Here is a 25,745-nt window from a genome sequence, read left to right as displayed (position 1 = left end):
TAGCTTTGACTAAAGTGATGTCTCTGCTTTTTAATACACTGTCTAGGTTTGTCATAGCTTTTCTTCCAAGGAGCAAGCATCTTTTAATTTCATGGTTTCAGTCACCATCTGCAATGCTTTTGGAACCCAAGAAAATAAAATCTGTCACTGCTTTCACTTTCCTCACAAATAGAAGTTGCCATGAAGTGATGGGACCAGATGCCATGATCTTAGTCTTTTTGAACATTGAGTTTGAAACCAGCTTTTTCACTCTCCTCTTTCACCTTCATCAAGAAGCTCTTCAGTGTCTCTTTGCTTTCTGCCACTAGAATTTCATGTTAATTTCTCCTAAAATGTTATTTAGAGTTTACCCCAAGCTTAAGTTGTTTATATATGCACACTATATGTACACACACACACACATACACACACACACACACACACACACACACACACAGAGTCATCCAGGTCTCTAACAGGCAGAGAATTAAAATCATCCCAACTTTTCAGGAGAGGACCACTCCTTGTTTGTCCACACATGAGCACCAGAGCCAGTTTTAAACCTAACCAAGTCAGTAATTGACAGCTTCTCATCAGTGCGTGAGCTTCTGAGAACCAGGCAGTAAGCTAAAGCACATTCTGGATCCCCCTTTACATGGCCAAAATCAGTCAGTCCCGAGGACACCCCCCACTTAGGAAAGCCACCCATTTCTGACGTTCTCTGTCAGCTGTCCTCTGAGAGATGGCAAGCTCTCTCCTGCTATGTCTTTTTCTTCACATGTTGATTGGTAGACTTCTTTGGGCCTCTCAGCATCGCCGTGCCTAAAACGGGACTCCTGATTTCTCTTATTCACCTTGCCTTCCTCTCAACTCTAGTCTCTCCCACGTATTGACCTGTCCTAGCTGCACAGTCTCTTGCACTGACCACGATCCTGGCTCTGACCCTGACTCCATGTAGTGTTCCGAACAGCACGTCTCGAAGGACCTCTTCAGAGTCTCTGTCACATGATGTAAGTCCTGTGCTTAAAGGCTGCCTGTGACTTTCTGGAGTAAAAAGTCCAACACCCCTGCTCCTAGTCTACAAAGACCTGCAGCACTGGCTCTTCATCTCTGTGACTCCAGCTCCCACGACCCTGTCTTTGCTCTTCTTGCTCAGCCCTCAAGGGTTTCCTTGCACAAATCAGTGCACACACGCTCCCGTCTTTGGCTCTTCAGACCTCGACTCATTGCTGAGTTCACTCAGATGCCACTCCTATCGGAAAGCATCTCTCTGACTCTCCTGAAAGAGCATTCCCAGGCCTCCCTCAACCTTTAGCTTTGTTGTCTTTCCCTGGTCACCAATTGATGTGCAGTTTTGCTTGTGTGTGGGTTATTGGTCTTCCTTCTCTTGATGGTAACTTCTATGAACACCAGGGCATAGTTGTGTCAGGCTGCAGTCCTGGGCATGTGACAGCGTCTGGATCCTGGTAGGTGATGAAAGTAACTATCTGAAAGCATTCAATCTCTGAGACTTTCACCAGTCATGCAGAAGAAACAGCTAGGATAGTCGTTTCTATTCAAAATCTGGCTCCTAGTCCCCCAGCTCCTGGCGAACAGAGCTCTGTATCACCTTACAGAACATGCCATTCCTCAGGGGCAGCAGAGCTCCAGCCAACGGGCCCTGTCCTTGAGAGGGGTGAAAGGCTGGGAGCCACGGAGGGAACAAGTGCTCCTCAGAGGTCAGTGCTCAGGGAGGATGCCCCGCAGGGCCCAGACACCAGGAATTCTATTTACATTGACAACAGCTGAGGGCAGAATCACATAGAAATATTAACAGCTTCAGGCCACAGTCCTAAGTTGCAGGATAAAAAAATGCCATTTGCTTGGAACAGAACTTTCAATCCTGAGGTTTTCTAGGATTCTTCATTCATTTGCATTCCTTTAATAGGAAAACAAGACAAAAAGCTATTCTGGAATTCTGGTGTTTTTTTTTTTTTTTTTTTTAGAGGTGAGAAGGAACAGCAAAAAACCTTTTCATATTGATTTTAATATGAAAAAGCATTGGAAAGCTCATGGACTTCCCTCAGGAAGGCTGTACGTTCTTAACAGGAAAAATTCCAGGCACACACAGATTTGTCATGAGTCACCTCCCAGTGTGTCCCGTGGCTTCTCCTCTTAAATAATGAAGAGCAGCCAGCATTAAACCTCAGGAGGCTGCCAGCAGCTGTTGCCACTGGATTATTATTCCCGTTAGATCTTTGGGGTGTAGTGTTGGCTGCATGCTATCTTTAGCTGACCCCAGCACCTGGAAGGGAAACCAGTCACTCGCCATCCCTCTACTTATGAGATGAAAGGTTTTCTGTCTCTAATAGGAGTCTCAGAATAACCACATCCTGACAAGGGTTCCCAGAAGTGATTGTTTGAAATTCAAAATGTACTTCAAATTTGCATTATTTTCCCCAATGCAGGAAGTTAGGATGAACTATAGCGCAGCTTCCCACTGTGGCCTTGGATAATTCTGTCTGGCTACAGCCCTCGGAGAGGGTTGCATGTGTGTGTACTAAGCTGCTTCAGTCTTGTTCGACTCTGCGACCCCATGGGTTGTAGCCCGCCAGGCTCCTCTGTCCGTGGGATTCTCCAGGCAAGAATACTGGAGTGGGTTGCCATTTCCTCCTCCAGGGGATCTTCTCAACCCAGGGATCGAACCTGCATCTCTTGCAGCTCCTGCATTGCAGGTGGATTCTTTACCACCAGTGCCACCTGGGAAGCCCCAGAAGGGTTGAGTGCTGCCTTTATTTTCAGAAGAGACTGAACTTTGCCTCCAGTAGCAGAGGTGTCGTAGTCAGGGTGCCCAGATTGAAGGAGGGCTGTGAGGTGCTGGCACCTGTGGCGGGCAGCTCTTGCCAGGGGCCTTGGTGGTGGCAGGAAGAGTGGTTCTCAGCCAGCAATCTTCTTGAGACACTGTGTTCAACCTCCATCTACAGAGGCAGGCCTCTTGTGGGGACTCTAATTTATAAGACGCAGGCAAACGTCCTTGGAAATATAAGGCTGTGGGAAAAGCATATTTCCAGCTTCCTTCATGTGAGCTGAGTCAGTGGATGGAAGGAGCGAGTGGCTTGGGGTGGAGAGTAGTGGCTGGGCTGGGGTGATACCTCTGGTGGAGGAACCACAGATGCTCGATCTGCCTTCTAGAAGGTATGTTTCTTGCACTCAGGTGTGAGGTGTGCAGGTTTGGGACAGGGTTGAATTTCTCAGGATCGAGAAACAGTCAACTGTTTTCCAAACTGAATTCCACCGTCCCCCCGCCACCAACAAAGGTCAGGGGTCGATGTCAGACAAGCTGGGCAAGGGCTGTATTGGGACTGCAGTTCAAGTAAATGCTCCTCTTGGGCTAGGGGACAGATGTTTAAAGCACCCTAACTCTGCTGGATGTACTCACTCAGCTGTGCAGGTGGGTGGGAGAGGGTGGGGGAATTATGTGGATTCTGGTCCGAAACAGCTTTATCTTCCTCTGTTCTTCTTGGCTAGGTAAGAAATAGCAGACACATTTTTTTTTTTTTTTTTGCTAACACTCGCGTCACATTGGACTAATCTGGAGGGCAGTGTCACCTGGCAGGGGGCACCTTTCGGTGATGCAGGCAGGTCCGGCGCTCAGCAGTGCTCAGCGTCCCTTCCTCACCTCAGGAGCCTAGGCTGTGCTTTGCTGACAGCCTCTGCACTGTGACATACACTTTAGTTAGAACAGCTACACGTGACTGGCCTCATATCATGTCAGAGAACATCTATCTAATTGTGTGGGAGGTTCCAATGTTCAAACGTTACCAACACTGCTTCATAGAAAGGAGCAAAGGCAAGGCTCCCAGCCCAGCCCTGTTGCGAGAGGGTCAGTGAAAAAGGTGCGGGGAGGCCAGTGTGACTGGGAGGGCACGTGTGGGGGCAGTGGGGGCGGGGCGGTGAGGCCCAAGAGGCAGTGGAGAGGCCAGGCGTCCCAAGGAGCCTGTGGGCCACAGGGCCTGAGTGAGAGGAGAGACTCTCGGGGCCGGGGCAGAGAGGGTGTCTGTGGAGGGTCTCCTTGGCTGGTATGCGAAGACTGAAGTTGGAACAAAGATGCAAGCGAGGAAGGCAGGTGGGGAGGCTTTTGCAACAGTTCCCGCAGGGACTTCCTTGGCAGTCCAGTGGTTGAGACTGCATTTCCGCTGCAGGGGGCATGGGTTCAATCCCTGGTCAGGGAACTAAGATCTCACATGCTGCAGGGTGTACCTCCCACTTTATTTAAATACAAATAAATAGTTCAAGCAAAGGATGATGGAGGCTTGAGCCGGGGTCAGAGCGGATGAGGGAGTGAGAAGCTGATCTCAGAGAACAGTGAGTGGTCTTGAAGCAGGATCTTAGTTCCCCTTGGTTCCTTGAACCTGAATCCTGGACAAAAGCCAGGAGTCCTAGCTGCGACTCCACCAGGGTCTAAGACTAGAAGCAAAGCCAACCAGGCTCTTGCCTCTGTTTGAAAGTAAGAATGATTTAAGGAGATAAAAACTGCAAAAATATGGGTTCAGTTCAGTTCAGTTCAGTTCAGTTCAGTCGCTCAGTTGTGTCTGACTCTTTGCGACCTCATGAACTGTGGCACGCCAGGCCTCCCTGTCCTTCACCAACCCCTGGAGTCCACCCAAACCCATGTCCATCGAGTTGGTGATGCCATCCAACCATCTCATCCTCTTTTATCCCCTTCTCCTCCTGCCCTCAATCTTTCCCAGCATCAGGGTCTTTTCCAATGAGTCAGCGCTTCACATCAGGTGGCCAAATTATTGGAGTTTCAGCTTCAACATCAGTCCTTCCAATGAACACCCAGGACTGATCTCCTTTAGGATGGACTGATTGGATCTCCTTGTAGTCGAAGGGACTCTCAAGAGTCTTCTCCAACACTACAGTTCAAAAGCATCAATTCTTTGGCACTCAGCTTTCTTTATAGTCCAACTCTCACATCCATACATGACCACTGGAAAAACCATAGCCTTGACTAGACGGACCTTTGTTGGCAAAGTAATGTCTCTGCTTTTTACTATGCTGTCTAGGTTGGTCATAACTTTCCTTCCAAGGAGTAAGAGTCTTTTAATTTCATGGGTGTAATCACCATCTGCAGTGATTTTGGAGCCCCCCAAAATAAAGTCTCTCACTGTTTTGACTGTTTCCCCATCTATTTGCCATGAAGTGATGGGACCAGATGCCATAATCTTCGTTTTCCAAATGTTGAGCTTTAAGCCAACTTTTTCACTCTCATCTTTCACTTTCATCGAGAGGCTTTTTAGTTCCTCTTCACTTTCTGCCATAAGGGTGGTGTCATCTGCATATCTGAGGTTATTGATATTTCTCCCAGCAATCTTGATTCCAGCTGTGTTTCTTCCAGCCCAGCGTTTCTCATAATGTACTCTGCATATAAGTTAAATAAACAGGGTGACAATATACAGCCTTGATGTACTCTTTTTCCTATTTGGAGCCAGCCTGTGGTTCCATATCCAGTTCTAACTGTTGCTTCCTGACCTGCATATAGGTTTCTCAAGAGGCAGGTCAGGTGGTCTGGTATTCCCATCTCTTTCAGAATTTTCCACAGTTTATAGTGATCCACACAGTCAAAGGCTTTGGCATAGTCAATAAAGCAGAAATAGATGTTTTTCTGGAAATCTCTTGCTTTTTCCATGATCCAGCGGATGTTGTCAATTTGATCTCTGGTTCCTCTGCCTTTTCTAAAACCAGCTTGAACATCTGGAAGTTCACGGTTCACATATTGCTGAAGCCTGGCTTGGAGAATTTTAAGCATTACTTTACTAGCGTGTGAGATGATTGCAATTGTGTGATAGTCTGAGCATTCTTTGGCATTGCCTTTCTTTGGGATTGGAATGAAAGCTGACCTTTTCCAGTCCTGTGGCCACTGCTGAGTTTTCCAAGTTTGCTGGCATATTGAGTACAGCACTTTCACAGCATCATCTTTCACGATATGAAATAGCTCCACTGGAATTCCATCACCTCCACTAGCTTTGTTTGTAGTGATGCTTCCTAAGGCCCACCTGACTTCACATTCCAGGATGTCTGGCTCTAGGTGAGTTAGGGTACAAAGTTTATTTTCAGAGGCATACCACCACATGTGGGAGAGCACAGAAAGAAACTGTGTATTTAGACAGAAACAAAGCAGGAACACCCACCCAGACAGAAAGGGTCCCCTGTTTTGAGGAGGGAGGTAAACCATTTATATGGGGCAGTTCTTCTGGGTCTTTGTTCTCCTCTGGCCAATTATCTTGTTCCTTTTCCCACACCTGCCCTGCCCTTGGGCCTTCTTCATATGCGTCTTTTTGCCAAGATGGATTCCAGCACAAAGGCTAATGGGAGTATGAGGTTTATTGTGGAGTGCTGCCCACCTTTTCTGACCCCCAAGGATCCTTACTGCTGGTGTGGAATTGGGAAGATTTCCTTTACCTTGGGAGTGATAGATATGGTCGTTTTCTCTGCTCCCTCTCAGAGCTCACTTCCTGCCTCTAAGTTTGTCCTTGGGTTGTCAGGGAAAACAAAGCTCCAATCTACTCTGCTTGACAAACTGCAGCTGCTCAGCCCAGAGGCCCATCTATCTCCTGCCTCAAACTTGTGTGAATGGAAAGAGATTTTAAAGGTTGGAGCAGACAGGATGTGCTGAGGGATTGGACGAAGGGTGTGAGTGAAGTAGAGGAGACAAGCAAACACCCTGGGCTGGAAGCCTGGAGTGATGAAGCCTGTGTGCTGGAGGCGGGTGGCGGGAGGGGCATGCACTGAGTTTCAGATGTGCTGTCAGCGGAGACTTGGGAAGCTCTGGGTCCGAGCCTCAGCCTGGGCTATGTTCCTGAACGTTCTCGGCAGATGGGTCTTCCCTGAGTAACATGAGAAAAGTCTTTAGCAGTATTCACACTCGGCAGCCTGGGTGCCCCCGTGGAGCGGACGAAAAAAGTTTTCCGGTAGAATTCATTGATTCCTAAGTCTAACTGGTGCAGCAGTGGGGAAGGGTGCTGGGTGTGCAGACGACACCTCCTCCCCAGAGTGGTCGGAGAGCTGCCCAGAGCCCGCAGGCAGGGTGCTGCGCCCACCACTCTGCTCCCGCCAGCCGGAACCCGCTGAGACATCCGCGCTCCCACTGCCCCCGGACACGTTGGTGATGTGGCTTCGGGGCGGGACTGGCCAGTGGCGCCTGTGTGAGAGGCTGGGCCCCGGCACCAGCCTCTGGCTCTTTGCGTCCACGTTGCCCACAGGCCCAGAGGGCAGCAGTGCCCCCTCCCCACCCGTGCCCTCCGTGACAGCTGTTTTGGGAGCAGGGAAGCCCAGGGTGCTTGCCTTCACGGGGGTCGAGGGGTCAGTGGAGGTTCAGCTGGCACAGCAGACCCCTGCCCGCTGGGTCTCCCCACTCCCCCTCTCCTTCTCCCCCTTCCCTGACTCCTGCCCCTGCCCCTCACCCCGACTCCAGGAGGCCTCCTGGCGTCCTTAGTCACTCAAGTGCGCACCAGTATTCACGGAGGAGTCTGCTTCCGGGGAAAGCGACCTGAGACCTAAGAAAATCCTTTATCCCCACGTTTCCCACAAGGCGCGTTGAAGCGCACCGGGGGCTGATTGGAACCCCCAGGGGTGCCATGGGATATGTTAAAATCTCAGGGAAAACAGTGATGACACACCATCTGGCGGGCACTGCGTAGACTGCTCTGGGTGATTACAGCTTCCATGTTAGGTGTACCGCCTTCCCTTGCTGCGGCTCGTTCTTCTGTAGCTGAGCCTTCAGTGCCACTGTGGTCAAAAGCCAGTGCCCTGGGGAGCCAGGTGGGGGAGGAAATGGAGGTGGTGCTGGATTCCATTCCAGGACTGGAGAAGTTGTTTAGTGTCCACACTCCATTAGAAAGTAAATGTGATTAAGAATAAAATACAAATAATTTTCTTCTAGTGTATATGTATTATCTTTTTTTTTTTAATTCGATGCTAAGTTATCAGTGTATCAAGCCTTTTGAAGTTGAACCTGTTAGCTATTTCTTGTGATCAGGGGCTGCCCTTCCTTGGGACAGTCAGGGCCCGTGAACCAAATAATTTGGGGGCCTCAATTTTGTAATGACAGTGTTTTCCATTAAAATGGGTTAAGTGTCAGATAACAGTCCCCACTGCAGACTGCTTGAGGCCAATGAGTGCTCTGCCCGGAGCTGTTTTCTCTTCTCCTTCCTAGCGCTTCGCTGTTCATGAACTGTCAGGTTCATTGGTTTTAAATGTGAACAAACATGTTCTCTCTTGTTTTCTTTCAGAGAGTGGGTTGATCGCGCTCCATCTCTTCATTTTCTGAGAGTGTTAATTTGTCTGAGACTCCTGATGAGGGATCCATGTTATCAGGTTGGTTGCAAAAAATAAAAATATTTTTTACTAGTTTGAAGATGAAATAAAAACTGGTGGGATCTTTTCTGAAGCACAGCATGGTAACTTTTTATCCTCTCTCACTATTCAGTAGCTTCCACATTTGGGAAGTATCTTACCTGCTATTGAAATCGATAGGAGAGAAGTGATTTAGTGGGGACAGAAATATCTCTCCATTTCCATTCTGTTACCTATGGGATGCAGTGGACTGACTTCTGGTCTGTGTTTGGATTGTCTCTTGGCATTTTAAACCACAGGCAGCTTGGAGAAGGGTACACTGGGCCACGCTTTGGAGCATGTTGATGCCAAGCGGCCAAAGTGAACAGCGGCAAGCAGGGACTTCCTTAGGGGGCTCCAGGGCCGACAGGGGGAGTGGCCAGGCCTACACATGGTAACTGCCCCAGACGCATGCACTCCCCGGAGGCCAGCCTCAGAGCCTGAGTTAAAGGTGGGCACGGGGCTCCCCCTTGTCTCAGAGGAGGCGCTTGTCGGCGGGAGTCTCCACTCCTCTTACTGGTCAGTCAAGCATGATGTCTCTGGGTTAGTGCCTCTCAGACTTTCAATCACCTGGGGCTCTTGTACGTGCAGATGTGGACTCCATAGGTATACACAGAGGCCCAGGGTTCCGCTGAGGCCACCGGTCCAGGGCCAACACTCTGAGTAGCAAGCACTTAACCTGACACCACCTGGTCCGTGAAAGTTGTCCTTCCAGACCCAGCTGCTAAGATTCCTGCTTCTGTAAAGCAAAGTTTGTAAACTTTCTGTATATCAGAAACACTCGGAACACTTAATGATTGCTGGTGTCTGAAAGTGAAAGTGTTAGTCGCTCAGTCGTGTCCGACTCTTTGCGACCCCGGGACTGTAGCCCACCAGCTTCCTCTGGCCATGGGATTTCCCAGGCAAGAATATGGGAGTGGGTTGCCATTTCCTTCTCCAGGGGATCTTCCCGACCGTGGGTTGAACCCAGGTCTTCTGTATTGTAGGTAGATTCTTTACTGTCTGAGCCACCAGGGAAGCTTCTGATTCAGTAAGTTTGGGGAGGGCCTGGAAATCTGCATTTCTAACAAGTTCCCAGGTGTCACTGATGCTACTGGTTGGGGGAACCACTGCCCAACCAGTTTGGAGAAGTCTCCAAATTGCTAATGAGCCATTATTGTTTCTGCTTGCCAGCATTAAATATCTAAAGGGCGGTCTTGTCCTTCCTACATGCTTCAATCATTTTCACAGATTGCTTTTTTCCCCAAGAGGTATCTCCTTTTATGCCCCATCCTGATAAGCTACTGGGATGCTCAGACCACTCTGAAGCGCATTTATTTTGGATTCAGCTTTGCTGATGAGTTATTATTTGAATCAGGACATATTTCCTTTCATTACCCTGATAGCCATCTTTTCCAAACTCAGCACTCAAAACAATGTGTGCTGCTGCTAGCCAGCGATGAACCTGCTCTGGTTTGAGTCTCCTGGGACTCGTGGTAGCTTTGCTCTTTTCTTTAGAAGAGTTGCTCCCTTCCCCATTCTGTACTCTAAGATGGCTTTGTGTTCTTCTAGTTCAGAAAACCAGTTATTTGAATATGTGACATTCCTCAAAAAACTTTCTGTCCTGGTTGCTCACAGTTTTATGGGAATTTTCCTTTTCTCCTGTGACCACCCAGACAGAGCTGTGTGGACCATGCTGGTGAGGGTGGTGTGTGCCCTACTCTGCCTGGGCCACTGCCCCCTCTCCCCCTGGCCCGAGGCTCCTTGTCCCCAAGTCATATTAACACTGTCCCCCACCCCCCTGCCCTATGCCCCATAGGCCTCAGCTTGGGTAAGAACAGCTTGTGTATAGTATTAATATAAGTATTCCTGGAAGAAGGTGGATTTTTAGCAGGAGGTCTAGTTTTGGGACTTATAGAAGTTAGCAAAATATTTGCCTTAGAAATGCTGTTTGCTCAGAAAATTGATGGCTCTAAAGTATTCCCTTTCTTAACCCAGTTCTTGATGGGCTGGAACAAGGTTGACTGGATTGCTCTCTAAAGGAAAGAATTCTGTGACCTCTTTGCTTTGGAGCTTTTATGACAAAAACATGCATTAAACCAGACCTCCCATTGATTTCCAGCCTTTCCATAGAAGGAGGTGTTCCCTGAATCTCTCCTCCTGGCACTCTGTCCACATACGAGAGCAGTTGTTTAACATGTTGAGTTGCCAAGAATTTCTGGCCAAAGTCATAGCCACGCTGGGCTTTACTGTGACCTGTGCCCACAGATGTCCAGGCCAGGCCTCTCTTTCCTCTCCTGGTGAATCCGTGACCAGTGCCGCATGATCCGCAGTGGCCGCCCCAGACCATGTCCGCTCCTCACACACCGCTCCTACCCCGGACTTCTTATCAGATTGCAGCGTTACCTGTTTTACAGGCAAAACTGAGGCCATCCTAGCAGGAATGCTCACATTTTCTTTGTTGCTTGAAATGTTTGGATTATTATGCACCATTGTGCATGCGTGCTAAGTCACTTTAGTCGTGTCCGATTCTTTGTGACCCCATAGCCTGTAGCCCACCAGGCTCCTCTGTCCATAGGATTCTCCAGGCAAGAGTACTGGAGTGGGCTGCCATGCCCTGCTCTAGGGGATCTTCCCGACCCAGGGATCCAACCCACATCTCTTATGCCTCTTGCATTGATAGGCGATCATGCACCGTTATGTCCCTTCTTATTCCTGAAGAAATACCCTCCTCCTTGCCAAGCCTCAGCCTTCCATCTGTTGTCTTCATTACGGTGTCAGTGGCTCCCTTTCTGCTTTTTCTTGTCATAAAAATGCCCTTTTCAGGACACACTCTCCTTTCAAGCCTTGATCTCACCTTCATTACTGCATGCGTTTATTGAAAGGTCAGACTATTTATATGGAACTCGCTCCCTGTCCTTTACAGCTGATGAACAGTAGAGCTTTTCCTTGCATACTGTGCACCAAGACCTCTCGGAAGTCATTTAAAAAGGCCATCATGGGCCATGATCCAGTCAGCATCTCTTGACCCAGAGGCTCCAGTATATGCCTAATGAAGGTTCCAGAAATAAATGAGTGGAAGGGATGAAAGAGAAGCCATTTTTAAAGACAAAATTGCTTCCTTTTTCATAATTAAAGGATGACATGTGTCAGAGATTTCAAGTGTAGTTGGAGTTCCAAGCAGGATAAAATCTACCTAGGCTGCTCACAGTGAGCTGTCAGAGCACATTGCTTATCAACGATAAATAGAAAAACTTAAAACTCCTAACCTACATCTCCATCAGCCACAGCAATAGAGAGACAGCAGAGCTGTATGGCCTGATGGCCCGCCTCGCACCTCAGCCTCCTTCCAGCAGCCTGGCGCCCCTTGCCACACTTTCTGTTTCCTCTCACTGATCCTGAAAACCTCCAGCTCTTCCTCATCACCTTCTGTTTTTCTGTGCTGTTTACTTGCTCCTTTTTAAAATTCTGCCTTCCTAAATGTTGCCGCTGTGCTCAGCTGCTTCGGTCGTGTCCAACTCTTTGCGGCCCCATGGACTATAGCCCACCAGGCTCCTCTGTCCATGAGATTCTCCAGGCAAGAATACTGGAGTGGATTGCTATGCCCTCTTCCAGGGGAATCTTCCTGACCTGGGGATCGAACCCGAATCGCCTGTGTCTCCCCTATGCAGATTCTTTACCTCAGAGCCCCTGGGGAATCCCTGAAATGTTAACCTTCCCCAAAGCTGTTTTCTCTGTTATAGGCTCCCCTATCTCCTGAGCTCTTGGCTTCACCAGTCATTTTGTTGTGTTGTTCTTTGCTCACAAGCACATGTTTCCAGCCTGAGACTTTTCCCCTCGTTTAAGTCCCAAATTTCCAGGTATTTGTTGGGATGATATGGTAGCATAATGGTTCTCAAAGGGTGGTCTGGGGACTCTTACAGGTCTCTGAGACCCTTCCAGGGGCCCCATAGGGTCAAAATGGTCTTAAAGGTGATGCTCCAGTGTGATTCATTTTCACTCTCTTACGAGCGTGCAGTGGGGCCTTCCAGAGGCCACAGGGTATGTGATGATGGTGTACCTTCACGCCTGATGGAACACATGCTTGTGTGCTCTTGTGTTGTAAAAATTGCTCACTTTTTATGTCTAATATGGTAAATATAAAGAACTTCCCTCGTAAGCCACCTGCCAGCATAGGAGATGCGGATGCGGGTTTGATCCTTGGGTTGGGAAGATCCCCTGCAGGAGGAAATGGCAACCCACTCCAGTATTCTTGGCTGGAAAGTCTCATGGACAGAGGAGCCCGGTGGACTGCAGTTCATGGGGTTGCATAGGGCTGGACGCAACTGAGTGAACACACACATACACGGTAAATGAAATAGATTAACTCACATAAACAGAAGGTCTCTGGGACTCTCAGTAATCTGTAGCTGTATAAAGGAACACAGGGGCCAAAGTGTTCGAGAGCCCACTGCGCTCGGGACAGGCAGTAACTTCACCTGGGCCTCTCCATCCTGACGCTCCTGCAAACTGCCGAATTCTGCAGATTCTGTCAGTGGCACCACCCTTCCTCCAGGCTCCAAGGCAGGAAACGCTTCCTTTCCCCTTACCAGGCTTTAGAAGAGTAGTTCCTAACACCTGAAAAGACGTACTGGTCAGGCGCAGGGGAACCTTCTGTTGGGATAGAGGGATGCGCAGCGTGGACCGCTGACTGCAGAGGAGTGGGTGGCAGGTCAGCACGTGGCACTCGGAGCTCAGGGCTCTGCTGGCTTCCCGACCAGGGACAGCGTATCTGGGGCCCTGGCGCTTTGCCCCGGACACACTGCTGGACAGACGGCCGCCAGACTAGGTCGCAGGGCGTGCTGTTGCGCTCTAGTTCTTATCAGTGTTATGTTATTGCGTCAAAGTTTTAAAAAGAGAGAAACTCTGGGAATAGGTAGAGCAAGGACATTGGTCCAGATTGATGGAAACTGTCTCCAGGTCACGAGGCTCGGAAGTCTGGAGCCGGGTCCTGAGAGCCCAGGCTGTGCCGGGGAGGCGCGCAGTCCTGTCTGCTCTTGAGCTCGGTAGCCGGGACTGCTGAGCCCAGAGATGAGGGTGCCTTGTGGTCTTGTTCTACGGTTGTCCCGTTGCTTGTTTAGTAAATGGTGGGTCACTGCTTGAGGGCGTAGCAACGACATTTCCTAGTGGTGGTACAGCCTCGCTCCTTTTCCTGTGTTTTGTAACAGTGCTTCTGGCATGGGACACGGTGCTCACAGGACCCAGTGAGTGCTCTGTGAAAGGTGGTGTGTCTCACCCCCCATATGCAGGGAAGATGGGCAGTTCCTCCTACTGGAGACTGTGGTGCACGGCAGCACGTTAAAGCTCAGAGGAGTTTAAATCTATAATAAAATAATTTGTTACACTCTGTTCAACCTACTATTTGATCATAAAAATATTTTCAAACACCTAGTACCACTCATTGCACAGAATAAAATCATTATTCCCAGGTCAGGGTTTGGGAAACATGGAATCAGTTCCATACTGTTAACACCTGTGATTGTATAGATATATTTTTGCCTAGGTAAACATTTAAGAATGACCATGACCAGTCACTTAAACATGAGTCTCTCCCTGGTGGCGTCTCCCAAGCTTCACATTTAAATTTCCTTTATGTCAGCAATGCCAGATCTCAGTCTTCTGCCCTCGGCGCACTTTTTCGGGCCTGTTGTTCTTCCATCACCTGAATACACCGCCAGCAACTCAGCATGTCGGACTCCACCTCCTTGTCTAACCCAGCCTGTGTCCCCCTCTTCCCTGGGCTTATCCTGTCCTGGCCTCCTGTCACCTCGCTGTGTAGACGGTGAAGCCTCTTCTCTGCACTCTTCTTCTCCACTGGCCTTCATGTCCAGCTGGTCAAACCATGTCAAGACTGGCCACCTGTCCACTCCGTTCTCTCTGCCCCTACCAACCCACGGGGCTTCCCTCCACGCCCGTCCCTCTCCAGTTTCCTCCAAGACTGGGGAGAGGTCCCCACAGCTGAGCCTGATCAGCCCTTGTTCCCAGGTGTCCATCAGGCTCGAATGCAGAGTTCAGTTCGGGCTCATGTTCAAGTCTTCCCACAGTTCATCTCAGTCTGGTTTTCTAACATTATTCCCAGTGGTTCCCTTCACAAATTTAGGGAGTTGCTTTTCATAGTGACACAACATCTTGATGTTCTTTCTATGCAACTGCTGTGCACTTTTGATCCTCCTGTCCTCTTTCCTTGGAGGAATCCCCTTCATTTCCCTCTCTTCTCCACCATCTCCTCAGCACAACTGTCCATCCTTCCAAGTCCCTCCAGAGGCCACCACCCTTACAAAGTTTTCTGTAGTCCTCTCAGCAGGCTATTATATGTCCCCCTCTGGGGTGTCACAGCACCTCCTGTATAACTCTCTTAACCTATGGAAAGTGTTAGTCGCTCACTCTCAGTGGCCTCATGGACTGCAGCCCACCAGGCTCCTCTGTCCATGGAACTCTTCAGGTAAGAATACTGGAGTGGGTTGCCATTCCCTTCTCCAGGGGATCTTTCTGACCCAGGGGTTGAACCCGAGTCTCCTGCAGTGCAGGCAGATTACCGTCTGAGCCACCAGGGAAGCCCCGTAGCTTTCTTAAAACACTTACCTAGATCTATCTTAAATTCCAGTTATTTGTGTGTCTCCCTTATCCTTGCCTGCAGCTCAGTGAAGTCAACCTCTGTCATCTGTCATTTTATATTTGTGTCTCCTTCAGAGCCTAACCTGGGGATCTTACTAACAGGAATGGAAAAGAAAATGCTGAAAAAATATAAGTGGTTTTAAAATGTTATTTTTATGTGTATAAAATGTCCATCATAATTATTGGCAATGCATACAGTATTCTTTTAACTGCAGCTCTTCTAAAGTGAATAGCAATCATGGGAATTCAAATTAGTAGGTGGTCATATAACTATTTTAATTGAGTTATAAATATACCTTCATTCTTAATTTGAACAAGGGTGTGTGGTTTCCAGATTCCCTTCACACAGATTAAGGAAACCTTGACCCTTGACCCAGGAGGCCTTGAACCCCTGAGCCTTTTCCTCAGCTGTTCACGCAGCTCCAGGGTAGCACATGATCATCCCCTCATACATACTCATGTACTCATTGCCAGACACGTTCCAGAGCTGGAACGATGGCTAATATTTGTATTTCAAATAACTTCCTTGTGTGCACAGTAGGTAAGGAGAGAGGAGTCAACGTCGCATTAAACAGGTAGAGCCACCTGAAACCCATTCATCCCAAGATAAATGTCAGTGCAAGTAACCTGAGAGCATTGGCCGTTAGTGGAGCTCCAAACCAGTTCCTTTCACTCCAGCCTCCCAGCACCCTCTCTCTTAGCACTTTCCAGAAGTTTTATGCAGTGACTTCTTATTGGAAATCGGTGCGTGAGTGCTAAGTCACTTCAGTTGTGTCTGGCTCTTTGCGATCCTGTGGACTGTAGCCCACCAGGATCCTCTGTCCATGGGATTCTCCAGGCAAGAATACTGGAGTGGGTTGCCATGCCCTCCTCCAGGAGATCCTCCTGATCCAGAGATAGAAGCCGAGTCTCTTATGTCTCCTGTATTGACAGGAGAGTTCTTTACCACTGAGCCACATGGGAAGCCCTGAAAGTTCTGTATCAGATCTATATTTTGCAATGATTATCCCTGGTGGCTCAGAGGTTAAAGCGTCTGCCTGGAATGCGGGAGACCAGGGTTCCATCCCTGGGTTCGGAAGATCCCCTGGAGAAGGAAATGGCAACCCACTCCAGTACTCTTGCCTGGAGAATCCCATGGAGGGAGGAGCCTGATAGGCTACAGTCCATTGGGTCGCAGAGTCGGACACGACTGAGCGACTTTACTTACTTACTTATCCTTAGATTTGTTCAGGGTATGAGTTTAATAAGATCATTAGCCACACCATCTGAAGGAGAAGCCCTGTTTTCTACTCTGCTAGAGCAATGCTGCTCAGATTTTCTCAGGCATGTGAGTTACCTGGGGATCTTGTTGATACTAAGAGTGGCATTCAGTATGTCCGGGGTGAGTAGGCGATTGAGCATTTCGAATCAGCTCCAGACGCTGCTGTTGCCGCTGGTTCATGGACCACACCAGGCAGGGCCTAGAGGAAACTCCTGGGACTCAGTGATGCTGGATTTTTATCCAGACTCTGTCGTTTAGGCAAAATGGTTTACCTTTCTGGGTTTTAGTGTTCCTATTCTGTAATATGAGGCGGTAAAGGGAGAGATATCTAACAGCTCTTTGCAGCTCCGACATTTTATGATGACATGGGAGGAAGTAAATAGAGTGAGGACACGGGCTGCAGTTACTTACTTCCTGTTCTACTCAACCTGCACACTTACTTCCAGTTCAACTCAACCCAACTTTCCTGTCTATTAATGTGCTCCCATGTGCTAAGTCACTTCAGTCGTGACTCTGTGACCCCATGGACTGCGTCCGCCAGGCTTCTCTGTCCATGGGATTCTGCAGGTAAGAATTCTGGAGTGGGTTGCTATGCCCTCCTTCAGAGGATCTTCCTGAGTCAGGGATCAAACCCACGACTCCTACAGCTCCTGCAGGCAGAACTGCGGGCAGATTCTTCGCTGCTGAGCCACCAGGGAAGCCCATATCTATTGATAGTTTATCTTAAATATAGTATGAATAACAAACATTGAAGTCTTCCATATTTACATTCTAATGCGGACCTTCAGGAATAGTTACAAACTTATGACTTAATGAATCAATTGCATGTAAAATACATGCCCCCCCATTCTCATCGTTCATGTCTGTTCTGTTGTTTTATTTTATTAGGAAATACTTCATAGCTTGGGTGGAATTGAAAACCTGGCTCAGGTAAGATCTCTTTTGTGGCGGCTGGTCTTGCCTTTCCATTTTGTGTTGTGCCTCTGGGCAGAGGTCCACAGTGTGTGACGGAGAGGTTTCTTTCAACATAGCTGCCTGGCAAGGAGAAGCGCCTAGGGCCATGAGTACATGAGATACACACAGAGCAGGGAGGGACTTGAGCTGTTTCCTCCTGGCTGATTGGGCTCACTTTACCCCACCTGTGAAATGAGAGCGTTTTATAAAGGGTCACCTGTCCTTTGAGTGAAGAAAATGAATAGGTGTTGGCTGGCAGGCCCTGGGCCTCAGCAGTGCACACACCAAGCTGGCAGGAGAAAATATTGGCCTTGAGGATGTTCATAACTTTTTCACACAATAAAGAACTACTGTGTTCACTAAAATATTGGAAATAAATGACGGTGTGAGGAATGATCTTCATGTATTTTTTTCTGCTTTGCTAACTACTGAGGGAAGGTAAGGAGCTGAATAAATATGCTAAGTCAGCCCAATGTTTGGGCCTATTAATACAATCAAACAAAATTTCTAGGTATAGAAATAGTTGAAACAGCCCATCCTCCTGAAATCTATAGCATGTATGCAAAGAATAATTTTCATAATAACCCATGGCCCTGCAAATTCATTCTAAATTATTAATGGATAATTAATTTTAATGGCAATTTAATAGTAAACCTATTTTATTATTTTTATTCTTGGGAAATAGATAATATCTAGTTTTTATTTTGAAGAAATTTTTTTAATTGGCTAGACGTTTGGCTCATTTAATGAAATAATCCTTTTTAAGATTATATTGTAAAGGATCTATCCATTTTACTTCCACTAAAATGATAGAAATGTATGTATTTCTCTGAACCTATTTCTTATTACTCTCAGTTTTTATAATTTTACAGTTACAGACAGTGAGGGATTTTCAGACTATCCCATACATTTCATTCTAATTATTGCTATCTACTTGTATGCTGGTTAGTTGCAATTTAGGATATTATAAAACATAAGGTCAATAAAATATATGCAGTGTGTTATAAAAATTCTAATGAAAAGATATATTGAAGAATTAAAATTCTAGGTACTGTATATTATGTATCATGTATCTTATTTGTATCTTATATTTGGAGGCTAAATTGCAACACAGATTTATTGAGTTATGAGTCATCTTGGGACTTTTGAGAGTTTAAGCAGTCTTTCCAGGTCCCGCCCTCCACTTCTGGCACCCCAGGGAAGCTGAGAGCCCAGAACCCATCCTCTTCGGCACTTGCCTGAAGCCGGCGCAGGGGCACCGAGCGTTGTTTGGTGACCCTGTCGCGCCATCTACAGCTCATTTTCAGAAGTACACAGCCTTACCACTCCTGTTGTGTGCTCTCGGAGTCCTCTCCTCTGCTCACCTGTTGTCTGGTCCCCCCGCAGTACATGGAGATCGTGGCGCACGGGTACCTCGGCTACGGGGAGGCGCAGCACAGCGTGGACAAGCTGGTCAACATGACGTGTGAGCGCGGCCCCGGGAGGCAGCGGCAGGGAAGAGGGGACGCTCTGAATACTTAGGAGGCTCCCCACACAGCTGTGGGCTTGAGAGTCCATGCCAACTGTTATGCTCAGTGGCAAAATGTACCCAGAGGGGAGATTTTTAGATCATGATTCTTGTCTTGAAAAGCCCAATTTCATGTTTTAAAAGACTTTCATTGAGCACAAGCTTAGGTTTATTTAGCGCAAGAGAGACTTCTATAAAAGCAGGCGAAGTGAAAGTCGCTCAGTCGTGTCCAGCTCTTTGCGACCCCATGGACTATAAAGTCCATGGAATTCTCCAGGCCAAAATACTGGAGTGGGTAGCCTTTCCCTTCTCCAGGGGATCTGCCCAACCCACGGATCCAACTCAGGTCTCCAGTATTGCAGGCAGACCAGTTGAGCCAAAATGGAAGCCTATAAAAGCAACTTTTGGTAAAAATATTTTTTGCGTGCATGCTAAGTCGCTTCAGTCGTGCCCAACTCTTTGTGACCCTGTGGACTATAGCCTGCCAGGCCTCTCTGTCCATGGGATTCTCCAGGCAAGAACACTGGAGTGGGTTGCTGTGCCCTTCTCCAGGGGATCTTCCCAACCCCAGGGATCAAACCCATGTTTCTTAAGTCTCCTGCATTGGCAGGGTTTTTTTTTTTTTTAACAACTAGTACCACCTGGGAAGCTTGAGCACTCCCCTGCTTTAAGCTTCAAATCCCTCATTGAAATATCTCATTTCTTTATAGATATTTTTCAAAAACTTGCTGCTGTCAGAGACCAAAGAGAATGGGTCACCACAAGCGGAGCTCACAAGGTGAGTGGGCCCAGAAGGAGCGGCTGCGTCCGTGCCACGTGGTGGTGGCTGAAATACAGGGTCCAGAGCATTTGCAGTCAAGCCTCCTCACCTGTAATTACAATTCGGAAACTTGCCGACCTAGCCTAAAACTGCCGATCTCTGCTAACCCACCTCAAGAGTAAATTTAGAAACAGCAAATAGAGGTTTTCTGAAACTTCTTTCTTTGTTTTTATGCTGTTTAATTCTTTATTGCTTAATCAACTAATTTGATTGCCTAATTTAAATGTTGTTATACATAAACTGACCCCAGGTGTGTGTTACAAATAAATAAATACTAGTTTGGCACAGAAGTTATGTTAGTTTGAACCATGGGAAATTACCATGGTCTGTAGGTCGGATTCATGTGGTTTAACCTCATAATAAGGTGGTTTAGTATTATAAACCTGTGAGTCAAATACATATTTCAAGATGAATGAATACAGGCTCAATCAAAACACACTACATTTATATATATAGCAAAGCCGTTTAGATGGTAGCTGCCTAGAGCCAGGTTTCAATAATTTGTGAGTTTCTGTGTCCCAAGAAGCCACTATCCAGCAAGTATTAGGGCAAAGTTGTCTGAAATGTGTTAGCACATGCTACTCATTTTATGGAGGTTGATTCTTAGTGATATACAGGTTAGCGTTTTTTAAATTTCAAAGGCTATATATTTCACTAATATCAGTTAGAATTTGAAAAACACTTTTGAGTAACATTAAGTTAGTGTTAAGGGTGCCATGTGACAAAAACTGTGAAATGATGTGTCAGTGACTGGAGCCTGGGAAACATTTGTGTTGGAAGACAGAAGGGGCTTCTCTGGTGGCCCCGTGGTCCTGCACTTTCATGGCAGGAGCTGCAGGTTCAGTCCCTATTCAGGGAACTAAGATCCCATATGCCATGCACCTTGGGGGAAAAATAGAGGAAAAAAAAAAAAAGACAGAAAGGAAAAAGTGAGAGGGGGGAAAAAGAAGATGGGATCTGAGAAACAAAGATAATGCTAGCTCCATGTAAAGTGCATGAGGTCCTAAAGGGGAAAGTTCACATAGTAGAAACCCAAAATCAGCCTAGCAGTTGTACAGGCTGCAGCTCTGGCCTGAAGTGTGTCTGGGTGTACACTCTGGGGGACTCTGAAAATGTAATAGGAATAGGAGTAAGAATAATAGGAATCCTGAGGAGGTGGCTGTTGAGACACAGGGAGCGCGTCCAAAGAGCGGTGGACGCCTGCTGCAGAAACAACTGAGAATTGTGAGTGTTTAACAAACCTCCTTTTTTGAGGTTAAGTATCTATGATCTTTAGAAGGAGACATACTGTTCAAGAAGCTTGTACTTTTTTATAATTAACCTTTATTTTAATCTACTTTTCAGACATTAGTAAACTTACTCAGTGCCCGAGATACGAATGTTCTGTTGGGTGCCCTTCTGGCTCTGGCTAGTTTAGCTGAAAGGTGAGTGCATTTTTAAAAGTTGTGCTGCTATAGCAACTCAGATGGGAGAAATGCAAAATTTATTTTGTTACCTACTTAGGTAAGATTTGTGAATAAAAACATAAAACACCATCAGTATATTGAAGAGGATTGGGGTGGAAATGCATCATTGTAGAATTTAAGTTGGAACAGCAAAGCAGTTAAAAAATTTTTTCTGACCAGAAATATTTACCTACTCTTTTCATTCAAGCCTCAGTTATTGCTGCTTTCAAATTGCACATTTCTTTGACAGTTGAATCTCCCTGACTGTCTTTCTTCATTCTGTCCTCTATATTTAAGACTTTTAAATATTTTTGCCCTTTAAAAAATTCTAGATAGCCCTTTCAGAGGTTATGACTATTTTAAATAAAAAACTTTATGTTTTTATGGCAATCCTTTGATCACTGTTTTGTTTTTTTCCAGCTTTATTGAGGAATAAATATACATGTAATTTTATGTATTTCAAGTGTATAATGTAAAGATTTGATACACATATACACTGTGGGGTGATTACCAAGATCAAGATAATTAAGACCTCTTCACCTCTCTCTTTGGTTCTGTGAGAAGAACATGTAAATTCTTCTCTCAACAACTTTCACGTGCACAACCCTGTGTTACTAACTAGTTGCCAAGGAGCTGGATCTTTAGTGCAGTCTTCTCATACCTGAAAGCGTGTGCACTTTAACCCCCATGTCCCTGTTCCTGCTGCTTCCGGCCCCTAGTAAACACCTGCTATTCTGTTCTCTGTTTCTATATAGTCAGTTTTGCTTGTTTATTTTCAGTTTCACATGTAAGTGATGCCATATGGTAGTTGCCCTTCTCTGTTTGGCTTATTTCATTTAACAGAATGTCCTTGAGGTTCATCCACATTATCAAAAATGACAGCATGTTTTTGTGGCTGAATAATATTCAGTCATGTACCCAATTATATTCTCTTGTAACTAGGTATAAATATTCAATTATTGCATTTCTCTATTTCATCTGTCAATGGACCCATAGCTTGTTTGTGTTTCTTGGATATTGTGAGTAATGCTCCTCACTGCTTTTTAGTGAACACCCTATGAATCCCCCTCTCCAGTGGGAACTGTGTTAATCATCATACTGTTATTGAACAAATTTAAATTTATGACATATAATACTTACTGAATGTTGATATTTAATGTAGCCCCACTCTATACAGCTGTATTGCATTTTGCTTCTCCTTCTGGGATAATATGAGGACTAAGATATTAAATATGTGGATGTGGTATCAATAAAAGACATTTCTCATAGTTACTAATACTTTTCAATTTGTAGTCCAGAGTGTAGAGAGAAGATAAGTGAGCTCAACATTGTAGAAAACCTGCTGATGATTTTACATGAATATGACTTGCTTTCCAAAAGGTAGGATTGCTAACAGGGGAAAATGGCAGTGTCTTATATTTGATGAAAATGATGGTTATTCTAATTATGTCATGTTACATTGTTAACTGAATATCACGACTCAGCTTGGCATGTATTTTCTATTTAATATATATAAAGTAACAAATAGTAAAGAGCTGTATCAGTTTATCTCTGGTCCTGTCTCACTTCTAGAACTGGTCATATATTCGAAATATATAAATATATGATTGTATTTTAATACTTTTGTTAATTACATTTAGTTACATCCTATCTCCTTAAGGAAAGAAACTCTAAAGCGGCTCTACTTTTAGTAATTTCAGTTTTTGTGTTGAATTAATGACTAGATTCCTAAAATCTATTTTGCTTTCAGTTCAGTTCAGTTCAGTTCAGTCGCTCAGTCCCGTCTGACTCTTTGTGACCCCATGAACCACAGCACACCAGGCCTCTCTGTCCATCACCAACTCCTGGAGTCCACCCAAACCGATGTCCATTGAGTCTATGATGCCATCCAACCATCTCATCCTCTGTCGTCCCCTTCACCTCCTGCCTTCAATCTTTCCCAGCATCAGGATCTTTTCCAAGGAGTCAGCTCTTCGCATCAGGTGGCCAAATTATTGGAGTTTCAGCCTCAGCATCAGTCCTTCCAATGAACACCCAAGACTGATCTCCTTTAGGATGGACTGGTTGGATCTCCTTGCAGTCCAAGGGACTCTCAAGAGTCTTCTCCAACACTACAGTTCAAAAGCGTCACATCTTTGGCGCTCAGCTTTCTTCATAGTCCAACTTTCACATCCGTACATGACCACTGGAAAAACCATAGCCTTGACTAGACACACCTTTGTTGGCAAAGTAATGTCTCTGCTTTTTTACTATGCTGTCTAGGTTGGTCGTAATTTTCCTTCCAAAGAGTAAGCATCTTTTAATTTCATGGCTGCAATCACCATCTGCAGTGATTTTGGAGCCCCCAAAATAAAGTCAGCCACTGTTTCCCCATCTATCTGCCATGAAGTGATGGGACCAGATGCCATGATCTTCGTTTTCTGAATGTTGAGCTTTAAGCCAACTTTTTCACTCTCCTCTTTCACTTTCATCAAGAGGCTCTTTAGTTCTTCTCTACTTTCTGCCATACGGGTGGTGTCATCTGCATATCTGAGGTTATTGATATTTCTCCCGGCAATCTTGATTCCAGCTTGTGCTTCCTCCAGCCCAGCGTTTCTTCTGATGTACTCTGCATATAAGTTAAATAAACAGGGTGACAATATACAGCCTTGACATACTCCTTTTCCTATTTGGAACCAGTCTGTTGTTCCATGTCCAGTTCTAACTGTTGCTTCCTGACCTGCATACAGATTTCTTAAGAGGCAGGTCAGGTGGTCTGGCATTCCCATCTCTTTCAGAATTTTCCAGTTTATTGTGATCCACACAGTCAAAGGCTTTGGCATAGTCAATAAAGCAGAAATAGATATTTTTCTGGAACTCTCTTGCTTTTTCCATGATCCAGCTGATGTTGGCAATTTGATCTCTGGTTCCTTTGCCTTTTCTAAAACCAGCTTGAACATCAGGAAGTTCATGGTTCACGTGTTGCTGAAGCCTGGATTGGAGAATTTTGAGCATTACTTTACTATTGTGTGAGATGAGTGCAATTGTGCAGTAGTTTGAGTATTCTTTGGCATTGCCTTTCTTTGGAATTGGAATGAAAACTGACCTTTTCCAATCCTGTGGCCACTGCTGAGTTTTCCAGATTTGCTGGCATATTGAGTGCAGCACTTTCACAGCATCATCTTTCAGGATTTGAAATAACTCAATGGAATTCCATCACCTCCACTAGCGTTGTTCGCAGTGATGCTTCCTAAGGCCCACTTGACTTCACATTCCAGGGTGTCTGGCTCTAGGTGAGTGATCACACCACTGTGATTATCTTGGTTGTGAAGATCTTTTTTGTACATTTCTCCTGTGTATTCTTGCCACCTCTTCTTAATATCTTCTGCTTCTGTTAGGTCCATACCATTTGTGTCCTTTATCAAGCCCATCTTTGCATGAAATGTTCCCTTGGTATCTGTAATTTTCTTGAAGAGATCTCTAGTCTTTTCCATTGTATTGTTTTCCTCTATTTCTTTGCACTGATCCCTGAGGAAGGCTTTCTTTTATCTCCTTGCTATTCTTTGGAACTCTGCATTCAAATTGTATATCTTTCCTTTTCGCTTCCCATTTTTCACAGCTATTTGTAAGGCCTCCTCATATAGCCATTTTGCTTAAGGCAAGTAAAATACACTAAGATAGCTACTGACTTATTTCATGACCAAAACAGAATCTAAAGTAAAATGAATCATTTTTCACTTGAACTTCATTTTGCCCTGAAAACTTACTCTATCCAGATATCTGTTATGTTATCAAGTTGCAACCTGTGTCATTTGAAACTTAGTTGAGTATCATTTGATACTGAGTTGAATAAATCAAAATGTTCTAAGGAGGCAAAATAGTTAATAGAAATCCCAAGCAATAAAGCGCTGACATTTAACTCATAGCAAATCCCTTGAATTCTCCTTCTAAGCCAGTTTAACCCTCTTTTACCAACTGTGCTGGTTGGTATGGATTCGGTTGTCTGAATTCATTTGCCCAATAGATTCTGCACAGGTATCGCAACACCAAGAATGGGTGAGACAGGGCTGCACAGCGTAGGGGAGGGCCAGACACCGAAGCCATCAGTCTCACGCCAGCGTTGTGGTTGGCGTGGTCAGTGAGGGACAGGACAGGCACCCTGGGGGCAGGGCACCTCCAATTGGAGCAAGAGATCATTCCAAGTTTCCCAAAAGAAGGGGCAATTGCCAGGCAGTAAAAGGGACAAGCGAACAGAATATGCTCCCCCTGGAGGTGTGCAGTGATGTGCAAGCGAGGCGCGTGTGTGGGTGGGTGCAGCTGCAGCAGAGTGTGGGAGGGGGTGCAGGAAACTAGCTCAGCAGGTGGCGATGAGTTAGAAACAGAGCTCACGTTGGCCAGCGCTTTACAGGCCAGGCCCTGCTCAAGCACTTCCCTGTGTTGACTTGTTTAATCTGAACCGTAACTCTCTTCCCATATTTTATAGATGAGACACCTTTAACCAGGTCATTGATGGGCTGTTTGTGCCAAATAGTGTGGCTTTTATCATGAACATCATGGAGACTCACAGATTTTAAGCATGATCGGATGGATTTTGTGGGAATAGTTCTTCTGATTTTAGTGTGTGGGGTGTGGAATTCAGCCACACAGTGAGATTCACTTAGAACGAGGAGGGAAGGTGTGGTGAAGTAAGTTTGAGAAGGCGAAGAATGCAGTCTACCAAAGCACATATGTTCTGAATGTCAGAGCATGCAAGTTTGGGAGGGAGAGGAGCTGTGGAAATTAGCTCGGGTA

The 25,745-nt window shown here is 46.1% G+C and overlaps 1 protein-coding gene across 4 annotated transcripts in view; it reads left to right on the top strand.

Annotated features, from left to right (window-relative positions):
• The window catches only part of NEK10 (NIMA related kinase 10), a 278,135-nt gene that overhangs the window by 57,947 nt on the left and 194,443 nt on the right, over positions 1–25,745 (top strand). For all 4 annotated transcript variants that reach the window (XM_069561142.1, XM_069561143.1, XM_069561145.1 and 1 more), the window contains 6 exons: positions 8,253–8,337; positions 17,138–17,179; positions 18,590–18,668; positions 19,421–19,488; positions 20,875–20,954; positions 22,269–22,355. In XM_069561142.1, coding sequence (XP_069417243.1) covers positions 8,253–8,337; positions 17,138–17,179; positions 18,590–18,668; positions 19,421–19,488; positions 20,875–20,954; positions 22,269–22,355 — 441 coding nt within the window. The remainder of the gene's footprint in view (positions 1–8,252; positions 8,338–17,137; positions 17,180–18,589; positions 18,669–19,420; positions 19,489–20,874; positions 20,955–22,268; positions 22,356–25,745) is intronic.

The sequence above is a fragment of the Ovis canadensis genome, chromosome 19 (assembly GCF_042477335.2).
Source record: "Ovis canadensis isolate MfBH-ARS-UI-01 breed Bighorn chromosome 19, ARS-UI_OviCan_v2, whole genome shotgun sequence".
Lineage (NCBI taxonomy): Eukaryota > Metazoa > Chordata > Mammalia > Artiodactyla > Bovidae > Ovis > Ovis canadensis.
Note: the sequence above shows the minus strand (reverse complement) of the source record. Positions and strands in the feature narration are given on the sequence as shown.